The sequence below is a fragment of the Akebia trifoliata genome, chromosome 5 (genome assembly GCF_017979445.1).
Source record: "Akebia trifoliata isolate Shusen 1 chromosome 5, ASM1797944v1, whole genome shotgun sequence".
In the NCBI taxonomy this organism is placed as follows: domain Eukaryota; kingdom Viridiplantae; phylum Streptophyta; class Magnoliopsida; order Ranunculales; family Lardizabalaceae; genus Akebia; species Akebia trifoliata.
This window is the reverse complement of record NC_141379.1, coordinates 30,251,278-30,274,729: the sequence shown is the minus strand read 5'-3', so window position 1 is coordinate 30,274,729 and position 23,452 is coordinate 30,251,278. Positions and strand designations below refer to the sequence as shown.

The 23,452-nt window shown below is 35.1% G+C and overlaps 2 protein-coding genes across 2 annotated transcripts; one reads left to right on the top strand and one right to left on the bottom strand.

The window, feature by feature from the left end:
• Positions 1 to 2,187: 2,187 nt before the first annotated feature.
• LOC147402107 (uncharacterized) lies at positions 2,188 to 6,587 on the bottom strand. The gene is made up of 7 exons (XM_086443619.1): positions 6,208 to 6,587; positions 4,372 to 4,515; positions 3,905 to 3,972; positions 3,732 to 3,782; positions 3,382 to 3,441; positions 2,877 to 3,263; positions 2,188 to 2,381 (listed from the first exon to the last, which is right to left on the bottom strand). Exons 1-7 carry the CDS (start codon positions 6,329 to 6,331, stop codon positions 2,379 to 2,381), a joined length of 837 nt encoding a protein of 278 aa, XP_086299745.1. The 5' UTR covers positions 6,332 to 6,587; the 3' UTR covers positions 2,188 to 2,378.
• Positions 6,588 to 8,502: 1,915 nt separating this feature from the next.
• LOC147402106 (serine/threonine-protein phosphatase PP1 isozyme 2-like) lies at positions 8,503 to 16,455 on the top strand. The gene is made up of 4 exons (XM_086443618.1): positions 8,503 to 9,047; positions 12,388 to 12,950; positions 13,395 to 13,616; positions 16,041 to 16,455. Exons 1-4 carry the CDS (start codon positions 8,879 to 8,881, stop codon positions 16,068 to 16,070), a joined length of 984 nt encoding a protein of 327 aa, XP_086299744.1. The 5' UTR covers positions 8,503 to 8,878; the 3' UTR covers positions 16,071 to 16,455.
• Positions 16,456 to 23,452: the final 6,997 nt, after the last annotated feature.

Below are 23,452 nucleotides of genomic sequence, written 5' to 3'. Positions count from 1 at the left end.
AGGGTCTTCTTTCTAAAATATAAGAAACAAAAAATGTTGTAAGAGATAGAAAGGGAGAAGGAATGATAGGAGAGAGTTGAGGAAGGCAAAGAGACAGATTGTGGGGGCAGGGACAAGAAGTGTTACAAGAAAATTGGTGTGCTAGTAGATTTTATTTATTTATTTTTAATAACCCTGTTTTAGATAATAAAAGTTACACAGCAAGATATAAATAATAGAAAGTTTTTGTTAGAAAGGAAGTGGAGAAGAAAAATAACCTTAATCTTACTATGATGGGGTATACACTTGGCAGTGTCTTTCCCACTCACTTACCAATGATTGTTGCAGTCATGGTTTTAAAACTCGTTTTGACCTCTCATCTCATCCATGAACGAGACTAAGTCGTCTCCGACGAGTTTTTCAATACATTTGAGTCATCGTGTTCAACAATAGGAAAAATGAACTGTGATTTTAAATCTCATCCGATACATTTGACTTGTCTATCCGTCTCGTTGGTGGACGATATCAAGATCCGAGATGTATCGGACGAGATTTAAAACCATAGTTGCTGTGTGTGTACACCCATCATATAAACCTAGGAGTGCTATTTTGGAGACCCACATTTTGAAGATCCCAAGGGACTCAATCACATGGATATCCAAAAACATGATCAGATGCCACAACCTATAAACCTAGGAGTGTGATTTTGGACACCCATGTTTTGGAGATCCCAAGAATATCCAAAAACATGATCTGATGCCACAAGAATATAGATATCAAAATTCTAGTAACTAAAAAACAAAATATGATTTTCTGACGCCCACCCTCTAACATACGCCCCCAACATAGAATCATAAATCATTTACCTCGTGACACACAGGAAAATGATTTATCGTTCTATGATGGGGGTGTATAAGTGCATCAGATTATCACAACTAAAAAAAAAATTATTTTTCATAGTTGAATTTTAGTTTTTAAAATTTGGAGGATGAGCCGATTTTTTTTTTTTCTTTTTTTAAATCTGATCAATGGCATGAAATCTAGAGAGCCGTGGTGTTGGATTGAGATGTACATCCCTGTGCCATCCAATCATTACTTTAGGGGCATTTTGTGGATTGACATATATTGGCATGCAAAATGCCCTTGGAGAGGAAGGCGATGATGTCAGGCGTCAAAACACATTCTTATACCCATTTCATCTTTATGTGTCTGAAAAATGAGTTGTGCTGCGTTGACACAAAGGTGACACAATGACCTGGTGGTGCGCATAGCAGGTAAAAAGCATCTACAGTTATGCTCGCACCAGCGCATCATTTGTGTCACCTTTGTGTATCCGTTTGTGTCATTCCAGCATTTTCCTTAAAAAATTGGTGGTCAAGGGCATATTGTGGATCATTATCTTACCCCCCTTGTCAGGTCACTAACCAAATCCCTTATTTACTCTTGCATTTTGACGGCTCCACTGAGGAGTTTTCTGTCAGAGGTATGAGAAGGGCATTGAGACAACATTACAACTTGATTACATGGATCCTTTAAGTTTAACCACCTCAGTTACTGTCAACTGTCCCCAATTTTAATACTCAACAGGTCCTTCAGACTTGATTGATCACCTTCCTAGTCATTTTATAATTAGCCTAGTCAGTCTGATGTCTGCATGGAGGGTCCTTAAGATTCACATTACACTAATTTAAGGATCATTCCAATGATCTTGAAGAATAACATATTTTTTAGGGTAATTTCGAGGTACCCCTGGGGGGTCTCGGTGAAATTATAGAGACCCTGGGTTATGAAACTGACAACATACCCCCTAGACCACAGTCCTCCATGAGATATTTATTATGAAATGACCAAAATGCCCTAGACTTCCACCTCTGGCCAAAAACCCTTAATTTTTTCTTCCAAAACCCTTTCAATCTCTAGTGTAAATTCTTTTTCTTTTTTTCTAAAATTTCTTCAACCTTCCCAAAAAACCCTATCTTATTCTTAAGATTTGAAGGAGATTCTTAACGTTGAAGCCAAGAGTAAAAATTTTACCCTAGAAGGGGAAGATGACGGGTTTTGAGGGGAGAAAAAAACAAGTGGTTTTTGGGCAAGAGGTTGCATATGATGGCATTTCATTCATTTTCGTTTGTCTCTAATCGATGGCCAAAGTGGGTATGTTGATCAGTTAAAAAACCCATGGAGGTATCTCAAATCCTCAACAAAATCTGGAGGGGAACCTCAAAATTAAGCTTGAGAGAATTCCTGCACTGCATTACCAAAGAATCTGTATAAATCATTTCAGATATATTAAAACAAAAGATGTGAAGAAATTATACATCTACATGAACTCCTGCTCGTGCTGATCAACAGTGACATCAGCAAGCATGGCGGAATCACATTGATCCTAGCTTTCGCCATCACTGTGAAAACGCATAGTCATCAATTCCATCAAGAAGAAAGTTTAAACCCTAAAGAGGACAGTTAATAGTATCATAGAAGTACTAATATGAAATGCAACTTAATACAAGTTCCCAAATCAGAGAAAAACATGCCTCTAAGCTTTGTTGGTCATTAATTGAATGAGTTGACAAGGCAATCTACGGTCCGTCGAGACATTCTTTAATTCAGTTTATGTGTTTGCTATGTCAAATTTCTCTCTCCATTGTAGCTGAGGCATAATCATAACTTCAATGGAGATGTACATTGAGAAATTCAAACAACGGGAGCTAATTCGAATCACTCAGGTAAAATTAGAATATTCCTTATATCTTGTTTCGTTTTGGTTATCGTGTTAACTAAATTGGTGCTCTAGTTATATAGGTTCATGCATAAGAGAGCATTTTTCTATAACAGAAGATTCAATATGCAGATCCAGAATTTCAGCGGAAAAAAGTCGAAGAGAGAACAAAGCTGACCTTAGAAGGAGCCCCATGCTGCCGGGTAAAATATCTACGAGGAGCTTGACTATTGTTACTGCTATTTCCTTCATAATACATTTCACTGCCCTGCTCTTTATTTTTCAAATGATTTGCTTCAGTGGAATCAAGAATATTACTTTCCTGGTTTGTATTAGTTTGGTGTTTCTGCTCTTTCTTTGAGAATTGTGTAGCTGCAGCCCGAGCACCAGCTATGGCTGCACTAAGACTCGGTGTCTTCTCCACTTCTGTTCCTTTAAAACCAGATAAGTATGAAGCAAGTGATCCTGGCTTCAATGAAAAAGGATCTCGTGGATTGGGAAGCGGAAACTTCACTGGCAATGGACCTTCAACCGGAGAAAGACCTCTAACCGCTGCCTCATATATCTGTGAGAGTTTCAAGAGAATATATGAATTAGCTCACAACATTGTGTACGCAAGTCAACCAAACAAGAACAAACACGCATTACAAAAAAAGTCTTATTTGGCGGTGGTGTGTGCGTACCTTACGTTCCAAGTTATAGACACCTTGATACCCTCGCATCTCAAATGGAATTAATAATTTCTGAATTTATTTAGAGAAAATGATTTCATCAATAAATTAAAGAAGAAGCCCTCTAAAGCAGAAGACATCTTAAACGTAAATTCTTCAAGGGTTTTGTTAACATGTGCCCTAAGGGTACACGTCAAGTTGCATTAAATACACCTTGGAAATTTAATTTCCTACCAAAAATGCCCTCAATTTTTTTATACCAAAAATAACCTCAAATGCCTATTTCCAAGGTGTGTTTAATGCACCTTAATGGGTGCCCTTAGGGCGCATTTTCTTCAATCTCTAATTCTAAGAAGATATACCTGTGGTTGCTCACAGAGCCAGCAAAAATCTGTTTGACCTTCTAACCTCACCTGTAAACAATCTTTAATGATTAAACTAAAATTGGAAAAATAAGAAATTAAATAATGGCGAACAACATATATTATTTTGTTGATATACTTAAAGAGAAAGTAAAGTGAAGCTTGGTGCCCACCCCTTCAGGAACCTCCTCCCAGCACACCAGCTCTTCACATTTAACACACCCAACCACTTCAACACAACCTGTAGAAAGGATCAATTAAAAAATTTGTAGGACTATTAGATATTCTCCTAGAAACTTTTAATCCAAAACTAGACTATATTTCTGCAAAAGCTTAAAAAGGCAGCTCATGACAAATGCAGAAATTTTTTGATACAGTTAAACACTTCAAGTTACATATGAAGTACCACAGATTGCTAGTGTCTTCGAAATATAGAAAGAAAATATATACATGATAACAAATCTCATGATTTAGTTCCAATATGATTCAATATAACTGATTTCCATTTTAGGTATGCAGAATTGAATCGAGATAGAAAATCATTGCATTTATGGAAACAGTCATATTGGTAAGAAATGCAACTGAGACACATAGAAAAAAGTGATTTTTGATGTTCCAACAGATAGATCAATTTACATACCTAAAAGTCGTGAAACTGGGTAATGTTCTGGAAACTTGAGATCAGTTATCCCATTCACGGCATAGATTTCCCTGTAGAATTCCTCCATTGCTTTGATTGTTTCTTGATCTGGAACCTTACCGGCAGCATGAATCCAAAGTCGACCTTCACAAAGCCAATATTCTATATATTAAGATCAACCTCAGAAGATGTAGTTTGGGGCATGTTTAATGAAGGTCGATTATAGCCCCAGTTAGAAGAAATAATTAAGTTGAAGGTCCTAAAAGAGCGAGAGGAAGACCCAAATGTTGATTGAAAAAGTCGAACACTATCAATAACAGAAGATGTGGCTCTAGATAGAGTTGGATAGAGAAAAAAAATTCATTTAGGCGACCCCAAACCCTTGGGATAAGGATTTTATGATGATGATGAAGACCATCCTCAAGAGTAAAAGAAGACTACAATTAAAAAGAACTTTAATTGCAAGCTAAATTATAACATAAAAAATAAAAAATAAAAAAATCTTATGAACTCCATTAAAGGAAGAAAGATATGAAAGGATAAAACAAAAGAAAATTTACAGGAGATAACCCCTCACCCCGTCTCCCCCAATTCTGCAATGGAGTATATGTCATTTTCTTTTTTCTGAAGTATTTACTAACCATAGCAGACCCTAAATCTTTGGAATAAGGCTTCAATGATGATGACTTACTAACCAAATGGTGTTTGATGATTACCATATAACATGACAAACTTTTGAAATTAATTACAAAACACCACCTGCCTATTGAAAAAATAGTAGAAAGACACCTAAAGAGTGCAATAAATGATATAACGGAACCATGTTGTCTTAATTTATTCTTTGAAGTGGTTGTTGCATAGAATTAAATTTTGACATATTTCCACCAAATATACCAAAATATTTTCATTTCCACAAAGTTCGACAAGAAATTTATTTGATTGCTTCTTTATGTACATATTTCATTGAAATTTTAATTACTATTCATTTTACGAAATATTACAGTGAACATTGAATTTCAATTAAAATAATCAAAATTATAAGTATGCATTTCAGCAAAAATATTTTGATAATCAAACAACCAGGTTATTTCTCTTACAGGGCATCATTTACTCCTGCATCACTAACTTATCAGCCTGAGAAAGGTCATCTGACCGACCAAGCTACATGAGCTCAGGACTCATCACGATCGCGCACATGGAAAACCTCCAACCTTCTAATCTAATCCAATATCCAACCCAAAACACAAGTGACAATCACGTGTTTCTCCCCAAAACAAAGAACAGATAAAGTCCTAAGAGAAACAACCCCTTTCTGAGATTTTTGCCAATTTTACGAAGAGTTATGTAACCTTCATTTGCTCGTAAATTGAAGACAACATGATGCCATCGTGGGTCTATAAATGGGAGAAGAAAAACATACAAAAGGGTATGACTTTTTAGGGAAATTCAAGCACCACGAAACTGAAAATCAATTTTTTTTTTCCTTTTTTGTACTTCATCCACAAAAGCTAAATAAATAACATCTATATATGTTTATAAATATATGTATACCCTAATATCATAGAAAACCTAAATTCTCTGTGTGCTCTGATAGTGATTAGTGACTCATCTAAAAGAAATCAAACCCAACCCGTCACTCATCACCACACCAAGAACAAAAACAAAAAGGGGGGATTTGAAATCAAGACGAATTAATAGAAATCAGACCCAGAAACACTTCACCACACCACCAAAAGAAATAATTGAATGGAATCAAGAGGAACCATATGAAGAAGAAAATAAAATTAATATATAATTTAGGGGTTTTTGAATGAAAATTAGGGCTTATTTGAGTACCTCTAATAGGAGAAGGCCAAGATCTTCCTTCGATACGCTTGATGCCGTAAACAAGCAATGACGCCCATGGCTGATGCATGGTCAGACATGGGTTTCTATAGTTCCCAATACTTCCACCTCCCATTCTCTCTCTCTCTCTCTCCAAAACCAGTTATTGAAGAACAGATTTTCACACTTTTTCAAACGTTTCGAGAGTGAGATTGACAGAGAAAAAAAATGGCGAATAAGAAATAAGAGGAACTTGGAATTGCAATCAAAAATCAAAATTGAGTTCGAGTTAAACAATATTCACGAATCTAACAACGGATGCTAAACGAGTCTAACCATAGAGTCTTTTGTACGAGGGAATGCATTTTCTAGAAATATTATTTTTAGAAATATTATTTACTTGTAAATAATTTTTTATTTAAAAAAAGGATTGAGCCTGCAAAATTTCAAGGAGTGAGGGTGTGGAGTACTACCGCGCTACAACATATTGGATGAGATGGGTTGCAAGTTCTAGGAAAATTGAACGGATCTAAGTAGACGATAGGAAAAAAAGGGCACCCCATCAAATGGACCTTGGGATTCGCATTAATTCCAAACAATGTTTTTTCTTATCTCGATAAAATTATAGAGATTTTATTGGCACACCAACTTTTACTAACAACTAGGAAAGGTACTAGAGTGAAATGCTGCCATAGTATTGCTCACTAAGGATGTATGGCGTTTCACTATTTCAAGGGTATCAGAATTTGCCTTTGTGCAACATCAAGGCCTATGTGCTTCGATGTATTAGTTAAGATTCATTTTACTTAATTTTAAAAACTATTGGACTATGATTTGAGGCCACACCTTGATGAAAATGACTAGCATCCTCTGTTGGGCTCTAAGGCAAGGGTGGATTTAGAGTGGGCCCCATGAGAGTTTTTAAATTCTATGGATTAATGTGTTATTGCGAAAGATTTTAGTGGCCGATAAAGAAATCTACCATTATTCCCCCTACAAATTTTTTTTTTCATTCTTAATTGCTCCCACAACTATTTTTTTTCACTCTTAATTGTCGTCACAAATTTTTTTATACTTTTGGCTGCCCCCACATGAGCAAAATCCTAGCTCCGCCCCCTGCTCTAAGGGACACCCAATTTCTTTCCCAAACATGGAGAGAGGGACCCTAAGCCATACTCCATACATGCATACGTTGAGCTATAGTGTCGTTGTCGAATTGAATTGGATTAAGTTGGGTGGGGGGAGGTGCGATTTGACGTGTAGGTAAAATTTTAGGTCCTTGCATTATCTCATACCTTATTGACTCATTGATTGTCTCACGATTAACAAAAGTAGATTACATGTCCAAACATCATTATGAAACACACAACACAACATGATAAGTCGCTCTCTTTATTGTAAAGATTATATTCTCTTTTTAAATCAACGATGGATTCGTGGGTAAGGGAAAATATTTCAAGAGCTCATCATCTCTTGGAGGGAAGAAAAGCCAAATCTCCCATAAATTTTGTAAGAATCTAGATCTTATGCATTTAGAGTGAAGGATTGAAACCCTCCTCCCATTCTTTAATACATACCATGAAAGCAATAACCCAAGGATTAATTCCTAAAATATCTCTTTTTCAAAATTTTCTTGAATAATGATTTATGTAGCACGTCAATTAAGTGCCTTTGAACTGGATCCATTCCAAAAACCTAATCCCTGGTCATAGGAGCAAAGATTGGATGTTTCAAAATTATGTGATAAACTGATGAACCAATGGCACAACATGACATGCTTTAAATATTAAGTAAAATTAAGCACTTAAATCACTCCAAATTCGTCTCTCAAGATGTACTCTCTACAAACCAATACCTCTTGCTTTTTTAATGCATAAGATATCATGTCATTCTTCATCAACTTAGCATATAAATTTTCAAAGACTAATGATAAAATGACTCGTTAAAACATACATGGTCAATATGTGATTGACGTGGCAAGGATATAGAATTGTAGATCGTTTTCCTTGTGTATCCTAAATAAAAACATCAATGATTCCGTGCACTTGGTACATCAATCACTCACAGATTGATTATGTTTTTTGAGTCAGATTATCATGAATCATTTTCGAAACAGCAAATTTTCGTTTAAAGACTATTTCCAGTTGTCAATGATTGGGCCATTGGATCGATGAATTTGCAAAATTTAAAATTTATTCCAAAATTTTCCGTGGGAAGGAGTTAATGGGTCATATGGTAATTTCGAAAGGAGTTAAACTAAATTAATTAGACTAGGCAGAGAGGCTCACCGTTCACCGCACAAGTCGCCATTTTTGTTCTTCAACTTCCCAAGTTTCAACTTAAATGGCTGTAGCTTCACCCCCACAGATTCTCTCTCTCTCACACACACACGCGCACACACAAAACAAAAGGTCGCTCTCTTTGCTGCAAAGATTCTCTGTTCCTTTTCACTTTAAATCAGTTATCGTGGATTCGTGGGTAAGGAAGAATGTTTCGAAAGCTCATCATTTCTCAGAGAGGAAGAAATGCCAAACTTCCCATAGATAAAGTAAAAGAAAAGAATAAAGACTTCTCATCTGCAAGGCATGTAAGACTTATAAAATCAGCAAACGAAGAAGAAGAACAACAACAACGACAACAAAAAGGGGTCCTCTTGATCGAGTTTCAGTGGAACTAAGAGGAGATGAACTCAGCAGTTCTAGATGGTATAATTAATCGGCTCCTACGAGGGAAACAAGGGAAGCAGGTGCGGCTCTGGGAGTCTGAGGTTCGACAACTATGTCTCGTCTCCAAGAACATTTTCATGCATCAGCCGAATCTATTGAAGCTCGAAGCCCCCATTAAAATTTGCGGTAATTATGAACACCCATCTTTGCTTTTTTATGAATTTCTGAAATGGGTATGAATTATATTGCTTATTCTATGATGGGTTGTTTCGATTTTAGAGTTTTGATTCTGAAAAAAATCTGTTATGAGGTGTGAATTAAATTGCTTCTTATGAAATGGGTTCTGTTTGGTTTCCTGATGTTACCCTTCAGGAAGGAGTACTGTAATCGAGCTCAGGGTATTTTCGTAATTGCACTAGTATTATGTAAAACCCTATTTATGTTTTCCCGAGCATAGTTAGCAATTCAGTGGACGGGAAAAAAATGGTACGGAAATAAATCGAGTACCATTCGGAATAGCGATGCAGTGGTTCACTCAAAAATTCGGCGAAAAAAACGCAGGACGGTAAAAATACAATACAGAAATAATTCAAGAATGATTTTGATCTAACAATTTTTAAAACTTTCAAAAATTCGGATATATATAACATATGACATGACCTAACAATTCTAATCTACTTATCAAATTATCAATACTTAAATTAAAAATATCTTAAGTAAATAGTCCACAATTCATCCAATAAAATATATATTCGCAATTAAAGATTTAGTTTTAATCCATCTAATAATCAATGTAAATGAAAAGTATAAAACATGATATACTAATTAATATCAAAATCATCATGTCCCATGGCGGCAAACGAGTAAACTCCATAGTGGGCAGGTGAGGGTGATTTTCAGCTTAGGTTTTTTTTTCCCCTTCTTTTGAGTTTTAAAGTGAGAACTGAGAACACAGAAGTACGAAATATTTTATTAAAATACTTAACAGAATATACGTACAAATTGCGATCTAGTCGTTGGATTCAAAGATCCGCGAATTTATCCGAATCTTTGAAACGAACAGCAGTTCTGATCGGAAAGAGTATGATTCGTCTAATTCGCAAATCAATCGCGAATTTACTAACTATGTTCCTGAGCTATATATTTCTCTTTTTTTATGAAAGCGTGTAATATGTAAGTGTGAGTTTTCTCTTTTCGTGGAATCATTGGACGCAGGGGTAGAGTCAGGATTTTGCCCAAATGAGGGCAACCAAGAGTAGAAAATTTTTGAGTGGAATCATTGTGATCCAAGGATGCAGGGGTAGAGTCAGGATTTTGCCCATATGGGGGCAACCAAGAGTAGAAAATTTTTTGTGGGGACAACTAAGAGTGAAAAAAATATATTTGTAGGGGCAGTTAAGAGTGGAATTTTTTTTTTTTTTTTTTTGTGAGGGCAACAATGGCAGGTTTTTTTATCCTAAAATCTTTTGCAATAGTTCACCAGTCCATAGACTTTGAAAATTCTTGTGGGAGCACTTGCCCCCACAGCCCCAACCTTAAATCTGGCCCTGCATGGACATACCTCAATCTTGAGGGAACCACATAACCTTTGTATTCTTTATGTGATTTGCGTTTGTATTTTTTTTTTTTTTTCAATTCATTTCTTGGTTCAATTGCCCTGTTTTCTTAACATTGTGTTCACTATCCACATCAAATTAAGAAAATCCACTTTGGGTATGTCTTAGTTTGCACCTTCTGAAAAAGGGGACGGCGACTGAAATGGGTTGCGTTTACTTTCGAACATTGATTGAAAATCTTCTATGGGCAATGATTAAATTGGTCATTCTGAAATGGGGTGCATTCATTTCTGAATTATGAAGAAAATTATATCATTTGTTAGTAGGATTCTTTTGATGGTGGTGGATAAATTGATATTATTTTTGTTCCCCCCTCCCCCAATTATGGAATGCAATTGTGACTGGAAGACGGTTGATAACCCGAAGATGTGGAATGTGTGCACTCCCAAATCAAATTTTACATGTTGTGAGCTTTATGATGATGGATTATCTTAGGGATGCCGCTGTTTCTGACCCTATTTGTACGTCATTTTACATTTTTAGAATGATTTTGTAATGACGTCTGTGACCAGTCCTACTGCTTGATGAATATCCAAGTTATCAATTTTCCTTTTATAGCAGCCAGCCCCAAAATTGATTTAACAAACTTCTTGGATTTGGATATAATTGAATGAAGGAACATAATTTTTTCAATTGAGATCAGATTTTTGCGAATTGGGATAAGGCTTTGCTAATAGTCTGGTCTCTAATCATTTGTTTGTTTTTATTCCTTTTGTATCTTCTACTTTCTTGGTAGGTTAGCTGTTTGTATCCTTCTACACTTTTGTTGAGTGTATATTTTCCTCCACTCTCGGGTGTGTCATACCCCAGTTAAGCCCCGTGACCCTCTTATATTCATAATTCTCTCCCTCTCCAACAGATGGTCTTTTGGAGTAGTTGGTTGGCTAACAACTTTGATATGAAATCTTTATTTTAAAAAATGGAAATAAGGGCATTTGATCCTTTAACATTATTTTTTATACACTAATTGTTGAAGTATGACTCAAAATCAATTGGGTTCAATCCAAGTGTGTGTATTGTTGGGTCGGTCTAAGGTAATTTGGGTTGGGCTTGTAGCTTATGTGAATGGCCCACGTATGTGGTGCTTCTAATAAGGGTTTTGTTCTTTTGTTGTAAGAAGTCTAACTTCAAGTCTAAGTCTTTTCTAGAGAAGAGAGTAGATAAAGAAAGAAACCCAAGAGAGGAGAGGTTGAGAGGTTTGGGAAGATTGAGATCTAGAAGAAGATGAATTTAAGTGATAAAGGGAGTCCTTGTATCGATTTGCTCCGTTTTCTTCATAGTGAAATCGAGCTCCAACACTCATACCTCCATGGACATAGCCTTTGGGTGAACCACATAAAATCTTGTGTTGTGGGTGTTGTGTTTTTACTCTTTTCTTTGTGTGGTTGTTTATCTTCTTTTCATTTGCTACTATTAGTTTGGTTACTTTTCATTGTCATTATCAAACAAAGTCTTGGAAGGTGTAGCATATAAAGTGTTTGGTTAAGTACCTAATAGGTGTTTGATCAAATTACTAAGTGAGTTTCACAAGGGTGTTCACATACACAATACTAATGTGATATACATATATATATACACACACACAACTCGCACTGTCACACATACACTTTTTATGATCAATTAGCACGCTTAGGTATGCCAAGTTTTAATTCTTATTTTAGTTTATGCTTCATCCCTGCAACTTCTATCATTTCTTTTTCTTTTGCTTTAACTGTTGAGATTGATTTGTCGGCCTTTCTTGCTAAGTCTCCATCCTATAATATGAAGAAATTTAGCAAACAGTAAGACGAGCTATTTCTGCTCCCCTCCCTTTTTACAGTTCTGGTTCAATGATTTCAGCTCTTTACATAAAAAAGTAGAAGAAGTCCTTAATCCTTTTCTTGACGTTATACTTTATTTTTGATAATCAGGTGACATTCATGGTCAGTATTCTGATCTTTTAAGGCTTTTCAATTGTGGTGGATTCCCTCCTAAGGCTAATTACTTATTCTTGGGGGATTATGTGGATCGAGGCAAGCAAGGCTTGGAGACGATATGTCTTCTTCTTGCATATAAAATCAAGTATCCGGAAAACTTTTTCCTTTTGAGGGGCAATCATGAATGTGAATCTCTTAACCGTACGTACGGATTTTATGAAGAATGTAAGCTGAAATTCAATGTCCAGCTGTGGAAAGTCATCACAGATTGTTTCAACTGCTTACCTGTGGCAGCTCTCATTGATGACAAGATTTTCTGTGTGCATGGAGGCCTTTCTCCTGATCTTCATGATTTAGATCAGATACGAAACCTTCAACGCCCAACCGAAGTCCCAGACACAGGCTTACTCTGTGATCTTCTATGGTCGGATCCTAGTAAAGATGTTGAAGGTTGGGGGATGAATGACGACAGGGGCACTTCATATACCTTCGGCTCTGATGTGGTCTCAAAGTTTCTTCAGAAGCATGATCTCAAACTCATATGCCGTGCTCATCAGGTTTGAATTACCATTTCAATGTAGGGTATTTTAGAAACACCCCCCTGTTAAACTGGTGATATTAGGTTTAACCCTGCAAAATGCTACATTAGGTTTATCCCCCTTGACCGTAAGTCAACATTGCTTTTTCTTGATGATTTAATAGTGAAATTTTGATTTTTTTTTTTTTTTTTTTTTTTCCTTCCAAAATTTTGATTTAGTAATCTTAGTATTTGAAGAGCATTTTGAAAAAAAATCAAAATTTCCTTGTTAAATCGTCAAGAAAATGCTATGTTGACTTGTGGTCAAGGAGGGTGAACCTAATCTTGCATTTTACAAGGGGGTAAACCGAATATCACCAATTTAACTGGGGGTAATTTCTAAAATACCCTTCAATGTATTGCATCATGTCACAATCAGAGTGATTTTGATGGGTTAAACAAATTTGTGCCTTTGTGTTTGCAGGTTGTGATGGATGGATATGAGTTCTTTGCTAACGGGAAACTTGTAACAATATTTTCAGCACCTAATTATCTTGGGAAGTTTAACAATAATGGTGCCATGATGAGTTTGGATGAGACTCTAACAGGCTCATTACAAATACTAAAGCCTGCGGAAAAGAAACCAAAGTTCATCTTTGGGAGCATAACTGCCACTAAGCCTAGAACCCTGCCAACAGAAATGAAGGTATATTCGACCTTTTTTTGTTTTTCCTCCAAGGGCATGAACTATTGTGTCTTGCATATATTGAAAAAAGTTGGGAGTTTAGGATTTTTTTGGTACTTTGAAAGTCGTCATCTCCCTAAATTTCATGCATAAATAGCTTGTTATTAATTTGATTAATGCCAATTGGTGTCAATGATTGCTGCTATATGCTGTAATATAAAGAGAGTTTATATTGCCACACGAACTTTTGCTAACACCACCCCCAAGATGTGTGCTAATCTTTCGTGATTTACATATGAATTGGGGTGTTATTAGCAAAAGTTAGAGAGGCAATAGAAACTCTCTTAATTAATTGTTTTTCTGTTGGTGGGTGAGATGCATTGAACCCACGACCTCAAAGTTGGATTGCAATATGAGTTGCGATAATCTGATGCTCTTTTTTTGTACGCTCCCTTCACAGAACTGTACAAAACCATTAATATCTGTCCTTTTGGTATTCCGAAGCAATGGATGTCAGATTATCACAATTCTTGCAATATGTCAACCAACTAAGCTATGGGTCCAAGTACTTGTTAAATTAATTGATGAACTGTTGAGTGTATATTTTCCTCTACTCTCTCGGGTGTGTCATATCCTAATTAAGCATCATGACCTTCTTATATTCATAGATCGCCCCTTCTCCATCAGATCGGTCTTTTGGAGTGGTTGGTTGTTTAACATGGTGTTAGAGCGCTAGGTTCATATAGGTTACGGGTTTGAATCTTTCCACCCTTATGGGTGAGGGGGAGTCTTGAGTGTATATTTTCCTCCACTCTTGGGTGTGTCACATCCCAGTTAAGCCCCATGACCCTCTTATATTCATAGTTCTCCCCTTCTCCATCAGATCGGTCTTTTGGAGTAGTTGGTTGGTTAACATGAACCACTTAAAAGAATTTCTTTTGAATCTTCACTTAAGGTACCTGAGTAGGAAAAAAATATATATATATACACTTATGTTGACCAGTAATATTGATGATATAAATTATTATGTGCACATGGTGTATATGGAGATACTAGGGCTGATATTCTTTTGGACTAAGCTAAACAAGGAGTTCGCCGAGGTTCTCTTTGAAGATTTTGTGTTTAGATGGAATAGCTTGTGTAGCTCTTAGTATTACTCTTTTTCCTTATTGTTTTCCCTTTTTATTGTTTGCGTTTCGTTTTTGTGTTGTTTTGGCCTTGTAATTTGTTTTTTCTGTTTAGGGGGCTATCTCGGCCTCCTTTGTACTCTCTATCGTTCACAATGTTTATAAAATCCTTATTCTTATCAACAACAAAAAAAAGATATAAATTATTATGTTACAAATAGCTTTAGTAGTTTGAAGGTTGTTTAAGTCGAGTGTAATGAAGGGATCCTCTTTGTAGAGGGGACCAACTGGAACGTCTTTAGTACCCTGAGAATATGAAATAGAGGCAGCTCCTTATTATGGATTCAAGGAAGAAGGCTTGTGACTCCCTTTCGGTGCTTTCATATTGATAAAAAGTCCAGTGAACAATTTGAAATGAAAATAAAGAAACAATTTATGGTCATAAAAACAGAAACGCATGAATTGCGCAAGAAGTTTTTTCGGTTAAAACGCCGTGCGACTCGGAGGACATAAGACTTCTTGGTCAAGCCAAAAAGATTGCCGACTGGATGCTCCTACCCCACCATGCCTGGCCCTTTACCTTAAGAAGAAAGAGAGAGGTATGAAGCGTGGGAAACAATGCAATAAGTGTATGATACAACAGGTAACCTTAAGGAGTGAAGTCGAGTGTAGCGAAGGGGCAATGTATTGGTTACTTTCCATGGCTCTTTCAGACTAATAGGTTTCATGGTACATTAATTTGAACTTGCTTGATCTGTTCAATTGCAGCCTTATAATGCAATTGCATTCTCTGCTCCAATAGCTGTTTTTGTTTCTGTATTTCTAGTTAATGCCAAGGACTCTCTTCATGCTGTTGCTCCTAATACCTGGTAGTTCTCTGTCATTTGGAGATCTTTGTACAACAAAACCCTTGATTCATCTCCATGTGGCCCGAAAATCCCGTTTCATTTCAAAATACATTTTCATTTTGGTATGTTTTGGCAATACGTTCAAATACAATCAAAAGTTATTCCATCATTGTTGTTCTTCAGAAAGAAAAAAAAAAAAAAACCCAACAAGGCAAGTGCCATGCCCAGGTTTTGTCCATTTCTGGGGTCATATTTATGCATAAACAACAAATTTTTCAAATGTTTTATTTTCCACTACGTAGTTCTATTAACCAAAACAGAAAATGATTTTGAACTTTATAACCACAAAAGATTACACTAATTCTCTATAGTTTGCCACGTCTAGAGATTTATCTAACAAAAGAATATGAACATTTTAACAACATTACCATATTTGAATCTTAATAATCATAGTCTTATCCTTTGTGCAGTTTTCCATTGGTGCAAAAGTGAGGATTTAGTGTATTGGATTCATTATGAACCTCGCTAGTGTCCATGCAATGAATCGATCAATTTCAGTGCAGTTCAAGGAAAGTAATTTCACACTGGCAGATTTGCAGAAGACGTTGATTTTCTCCTTTTTAATTATCATCTCCATGTATACTACTTATTGCTACATCTGGTCCGGATGATTTATTTGTGCACTAATGTTCACTGTTTCCACTATGTTCTATGTATCTTAGCATCCAAACCTGCAGGGAAAGATAAATGGATAACTGAAAATTTCCATGGGCAAGGTTACTAAGCTAAAAATTCTTTGTGGTTGTTCTATTTATGGAATCGAGAACAGAGTACATGATGGTTTGCTTATTGGGTCACCCGTAAACAAAATGTTGTGATTTTTACATGTTTAGACTGTTTTGATTGGCTTATTGTTGAGGAATCTATGATCATGGTGGGTATTCTTTTTTTTTTTTTTTTTTCAATTTTATCTAGAACTAGTTGGTTAGTTTTGTCAGAAACCATTGATGTGTTGTAAAACTCCCCATCACACACCATCAACTTATTGCCTAAATATCCCTTTAAACGTCATTAGGCGCGATCTCTCGTAAAGTGGGATCCATCTTATCATCTGAAAATCTTTATAGAGATCCTTTGCCTCTGATGTGTAACAACAAAGTTTTATCCCGAAAATTTGAGATTAATTGAATCATATTCCTCCATTCCAATATGTCTAAAGCAGAGGTTTTTTTTTATTATTATCATTGAGAGTGAGTTCACTCTCTTTATATAGCGAGTCTGACTAATCTTACTAAGTTAGTAAGGATTTCACTTTTGGTAAGGGTCCTTGGGCTCACTTTTTGACTTCCAAGAACATGAACTTTAAAAAGGAAACTAAAATTTACTTTTTCAACAAAAAGAAATTGTTTTTTGAATTTTATTTTGGATCTAAATTGAACGTTAAAATTAGTTCCAATTGGAGTCAAAAGTTTCTTCTATTTCTCAAAAGCTGTAAAGAGCTCATGTATTCTCGTGTTCTCTTATATTTAGAATTTTATGGACACGTGGCAACTATCTGTTGATCAAACAGCATAACACCCTCATTTGCTTACTGCAAATTCTTACTCTATACCTTGGTGATCAGATCCTTTTGTTAAGTGGGTAAACGAATCTAATCAGAGAGTGTTTTGTTCGATGGGAATCCATTTTCTAGAAATTTTATTTTCTACAGAAATTATTTTTTAGTAATAAATTTTTTATTTTAAAAAAGGTAAAAGAAAAAGAAATATTGGTGTTTGTGGGATGGATTAAGGTCCTTCATTGATCTTTGGGAAAATTACTTAAAGGACCTTGGAGGAGGGATTTATTTCTAATTAGTCCTTGAATTTTGGGCAGTTGTTTAATAATTCAGTTAGTAAAGTTTTATTTTCTTAATGGTCCTTCAACCTCCTCTCAGGGTATAATATGTTTGGAATACCTAGACGGTCAGGTTTTTCATCTTCTTCACGTACATAGGTTTTCCAATCGTGATTCCAATCATTTCTGACAATTACTTTTATCGTGAATGGTGAATGAAAATGATATAGGCCTAATTTTAAACATGTCTATGTTTTCTTTTTAATCTATTTTAATGATTTAAAACAAAAAAAATGAAGAATGAAACCGAAATTTAAAAAGAAAAGAAAATTATAGTGTCAAGCTCACCACTCTTTATTTATTATTGAGTTCAACATTTTTATTGATGAGTTCACACTTTTTATTGTTAAGCTCAGCAATTTTTATTTATTGTCAATCTCACCCGTTTTATTTATTGTTGAGTTTGATAATAAAAATGTTGAACCCAAAAATAAAAAGTGGTGAGTTCAACACTGGTAAAATCTACTTGTTTTCACTTTTCAAATTTTTTCGATCAAAATAAATGGAAAGATCGACTAAAAACTTGACATACTGACTTGTATAGATGATTTCAAACCAAAAGAATCATCCTCGGTTGATTTCCATCCAAAAAAGTTAAGTAAAAAAAATTGAAAGAAAAAAAAACCTTAACTCTTTACATACATCTTCAAAATGCTTAAAAATCCTTGAAAATGACTTATTCTTCCTTCTCAAATCTTTTCGATCAGAATCGGGTCTCCAAAACTCGATTAGGATACTGAAAATCCAACTTTTTTGGACGTAAATGATAAGGGCAGTTGCGACATTTCAATCGTAAGAAATGTATGGAGTGGGGTTCACGGACTAATTAGACTAGAGAGTTTTACTAAATGGAATATTCAGAGAAACCCTAAAAATTAGGGACTAATTAGAGGAAGAAAAAAATATCCCCCCCAGATACTTTAAGTAATTTTCCCTTGATCTTTTGGATCTTGAATTTCAAGGGGAGAGGGGGCCACAACATATTAGATGGATGAGATAGGGTTCAAGTTCTTGTAAATTTGAACGGATCTAAGTAGATATAGAGATGGGGAAGAAAGGGATTGAGCCTCAACCCCATCGAATGGACCTTGGGATTCACATTAATTAAATAGTGGTTTGTATATGAATTGGAGAGTTATAAGTGGAAGTTGGGGTGTTAATGGAACCCCTCCAAAACCATATTTGAAAGAGAAGAACCTTTGTTGCTCTTTGCTTAGAATTTCTCTTCCTAGTGCTCATAGACTTTGTAGCATGTGCCACATCAAACCTAATTAGGGTAATTTTGTAAATTGTGAATGCCATTCAATACACACGGTTTCATGTGATTGGTGAAACTCGGATTTCATGAACACTGTAAGTCAAAAATTCTCCCCACAACACACAAATAGAAAATTAAAGACCAACCAACCCCACAACACACTAATGGATTGTTCTATTTTGGGGCAAACAAAAACCAATAAATCTTCAGTGTCTAAGCCCCACTTCTGGGTATTAATTTCAAATCATGGGGGACAAAGTTTAAAATAGGTAGGGGATGCCTAATTAATCAAACAAAACAGACAAAAACAATCCAACCCCTTTGAGTCTCATAACTTATCTTTGTCCAACATCAATTCATAAGTGCTTAGGCATTAGTTAGATTCTTAACACTATTGGACTGATTTGAGGTTACAAATTGATGAAAATGACTAGGATCGGTTGTTGAGCCCTTAGAGGGCACCAAATTTCTTCCACACAAATATGGGGAGAGGGACCCCAGGCCATACGAGGCACGCGCACGCATGCCACACGCACGTTGAGTAGGATTGCAATGTGACAAACCAAATTGGAATAGATTGGTGGGGGTGGGAGCATGGTCTGAAATGTTGTCCAAGACTGAGATGACTCGTCTGATACATCTTAGTATCATCCACCAACGACAAATCAAACGTATCAAACGAGATTTAAAATTATGATTCATTTATCTCATTATTGGACAAGACGACTCAAATATATTGGAAAACTCGTCCAAGACGACTAGGTCTCGTTCATGGATGAGAGGAGACATCAAAACAAGTTTTAAAAACATGGGTGGGAGTCATCAAGTATGAAAATAACAATGATACTAATATAAAATTCAAACAAAAAAAAAAAATACATAATCTCATCCTTCACAACTATAATACAATCTAGTACATGATGAATATGAGTCCTGAGATGATGCTGGCTTTAATGTCATTAATTGATTATCATATGATGAATATAAGACATTTATCACAACAATGACACTTACATGCTATTGTATTTGGGAGAAACTCAATGATATATCTATTCGCAACATAGGAATGACAGAAAACTAATACCAGTTGAAAGTGACTGAAATATTGGATGATTTTGCAAAATTTAAAATTTACTGCAAATTATTCCAGAATTTACCATGTTGTCGGAGCTAATGGGTAATATGGTAATTTTCAGAGGAATTTCCTACCCCCCCCCTCCCCGCTAAAATTGGTTATATTAGGTTTACCCCCTTGCAAAATGGCAGATTAGGCTTTACCCCCCTTGTCGTAAGTCAACGTTTTTTTTTTTTTTTCTCGATGATTCAAGGGTGAAATTTTGATTTTTCTTTTCTTTTCAAAATACTCTTTAAATACTAAATTAAAATTCGGAACAGATCAAAATTTCCAATCATGGTGAGTATTCTTTTTTTTTTTTTTCCAATTTTATCTTGAACTAGTTGGTTAATTTTGTGGGAAACCATTTATGTGTTGTGAAACTCCCCATCACACACCATCAACTTCTTGCTTAAATATCCATTTACATGCCATTGGGCGCGATCTCTCATAAAATGGGATCCATCTTATCATCTGAAAATTTTTATAGAGATCCTTTGCCATTGATGTGTAATAATAAAATTTTATCCCGAAGATTTTGGATTAATTACATCATGTTCCTCCATTTTAATATGTCTAAAGCCAAGGTCTTTTTATCATTGAAAGTGAGTTCACTCTCTTTATATAGCGAGTCTGAGTCTGACTAATCTTAGTAAGTTAGTAAGGATTTCACTTTTGTTAAGGGTCCTTGGGCTCACGTTTTGACTTTCAAGAATATGATATATGCTTTAGGATTGTAGAGGACAAAATTCTATGAACTTAGAAAAGAAAATTAAAATTTACTTAAAAAAAAAAAAATTGTTTTTTGAATTTTATTTTTTGAATCTAACTGGGCAGGGCCAGGCCAACCCATCAAAATTAGTTCCAATTGGAGTCAAAAGTTTGTTCTACTTCTCAAAAGCTGTCAAGAACTCATGTTTTCCTGTGTTCTCTTAAATTTATAATTTTTATGGACACGTGGCAACTTTCTGTTGATCAAACAGCATAACACCCTCATTTGCTAACTGCAAATTCTTGCTTTATACCTTGGTGATCAGATCCTTCTACTAAGAGGGTAAACGAATCTAATCAGAGAGTGCTTTGTGCGATGGGAATGCATTTTCTAGAAATATTATTTTCTACAGAAATTATTTTTTAGTAATAAATTTTTTATTTCAAAAAACGTAAAAGGACCTTGGAGGAGGGATTTCTTTCTAATTAGTCCTTGAATTTTGGGTGGTTGCTTGATAGTTCATTTAGTAAAATTTTATTTTCTTAATGGTCCTTCAACCTCATCTTACTTAGGTTATAATATTTTTGAAATACCTAAATTGCCATTTTTCATCTTCTTCACGTACATAGGTTTTTCAATCGTGATTCTAATCATTTTCGACTATTATTTTTATCGTGAATGATGAATGGAAATGATATGCGTCTAATTTTGAATATGTATATGTATTTTTTTTTATATCTATTTCGACGATTTAAAATAAAAAATGAAGAATGAAATCGAAATTCAAAAAGGAAAGAAAATTATAGTGTGAAGCTCACCACGTTTTATTTATCATTGAATTCAACATTTTTATTGTCGAATTCACACTTTTTATTGTTGATCTCAGCAATCTTTATTTATTGTCGATCTCACTCATTTTATTTATTGTCGGGCCCACCAATTTTTACTGTTGAGTTCGATAATAAAAATGTTGAACCCAAAAATAAAAAGTGGTGAGCTCGACAATGGTAAAATTCATTCATTTTAGTTTTTCAAAAATTTTCAATTAAAATAAATGAAAAAATCGACTAAAAATTTGACATAATGACTTATGTAGATGATTTCAAATCAAAAGATCATCCTCAGTCGATTTCCATCCAAAAAAGTTAAGTAAAAAAAATCCTAACTCTTTATATACATCTTTAAAATGCTTAAAAAAATCTTTAAAAATAATGTAATTTTGCAAATGAGGAATGCTATTCAATACACATGGGCTCATGTGATTGGTGGATCCCAAATTTCGTAAGCACTGTAAGCCAAAAATCCCCCCCACTACACACTAATAGAAAATTAAAGACCAACCAACCCCACAACACACTAATGGATTGTTCTATTTTGGGGCAAACGAAAACCAATAAATCTTCTGTGTCAGAGCCCCACTTTTGGGTCTTAATTTAAAATCATGGGGGACAAAGTTTAAAATAGGTACGTTGATGCCTAATTAATCAAACAAAACAGACAAAAACAATCCAACCCTTTGAGTTTCATAACTTACGTTCGTCACATCAATTCATATGTGCTTGGATGCATTAGTTAGATTCTTAACACTATTGGACTGATTTGAGGCTACAAATTGATGAAAATGACTAGCATCTGTTGTTGGGCCCTTAGGGGGAATCAAATTTCTTCCACACAAATATGGGAAGAGGGACCCGATAGGCCATACCACGCACGCGCACGCATGCCACACGCACGTTGAGTATGATTGCATTAATTGGTATAAGTTGGTGGGGGTGGGAGCATGGTTTTAAATGTTGTCCGAGACCGAGATGACTCGTTTGATACGTCTCGGTATCGTCCATCAATGAGACGAATAGACAAATCAAGACGAGATTTAAAATCATGGTTCATTTTCCGCATTGTTGGACGAGACGACTGATATATATTGGAAAACTCGTCCAAAACGACTCGGTCTAGTTCATAGATGAGAGGAGACATCAAAACAAGTTTTAAAATCATGGGTGGGAGTGGTGCAACTTTGTGAGTGGATGCAATTTGAAGTTCTTGCATTATCCTATACCTCATTGATTGTCTCATGATTTAGGAAATTAGATTATATATGTACATATCCAAACAACATGTATGAAAATAACAATGATACTAATATAAAATTTTAAAAAAATATACATAATCTCATTCTTACTGTTTAGATTTAATAAATCAGATTTTCGAAGCATCTTTCACAACTATAATACAGTCTAGTACATGATGAATATGAGTCATGAGATGATGCTGGCTTTAATGTCTTATGTCATATCCTAGTCGTTAATTGATAATCATATGATGAATATAAGACATTTATCACAACAATGACACCTATATGCTATTGTATTTGGGAGAAGCTAAATGATATATCTATTTGCAACATAGAAAAGACAAAAAGCTACTACCAGTTGAAAATGACTGAAATATTGGATGATTTGGCAAAATTTAAAATTTACTGCAAATTATTCCAGAATTTACCATGGGTTCGGAGCTGATGGGTAATATGGTAATTTCCCCCTGCTAAAATTGGTTATATTAGGTTTACCCCCTTGCAAAATGCAAGATTAGGCTTACCCCCCTTGTTGTAAGTCAACGTTGTTTTTTTCTTGATGATTTAACGGTGAAATTTTGATTTTTTTTTCTTCAAAATACTCTTTAAATACTTAAACTACTAAATTAAAATTCGGAATAGATCAAAATTTCACCTACAAATCATTGTGAAAAAGCTACCTTGACTCAAGGGGGTAAATCTAATCTTGCATTTTGTAAGAGGGTAAACCTAACATCACTAATTTTAGAGTGGGATATTTCCAAGATACCCTTTCCTAAAGAGTCATGATAAAATGACTCCCCAGGTGGCATACTCAATCAACTCGCT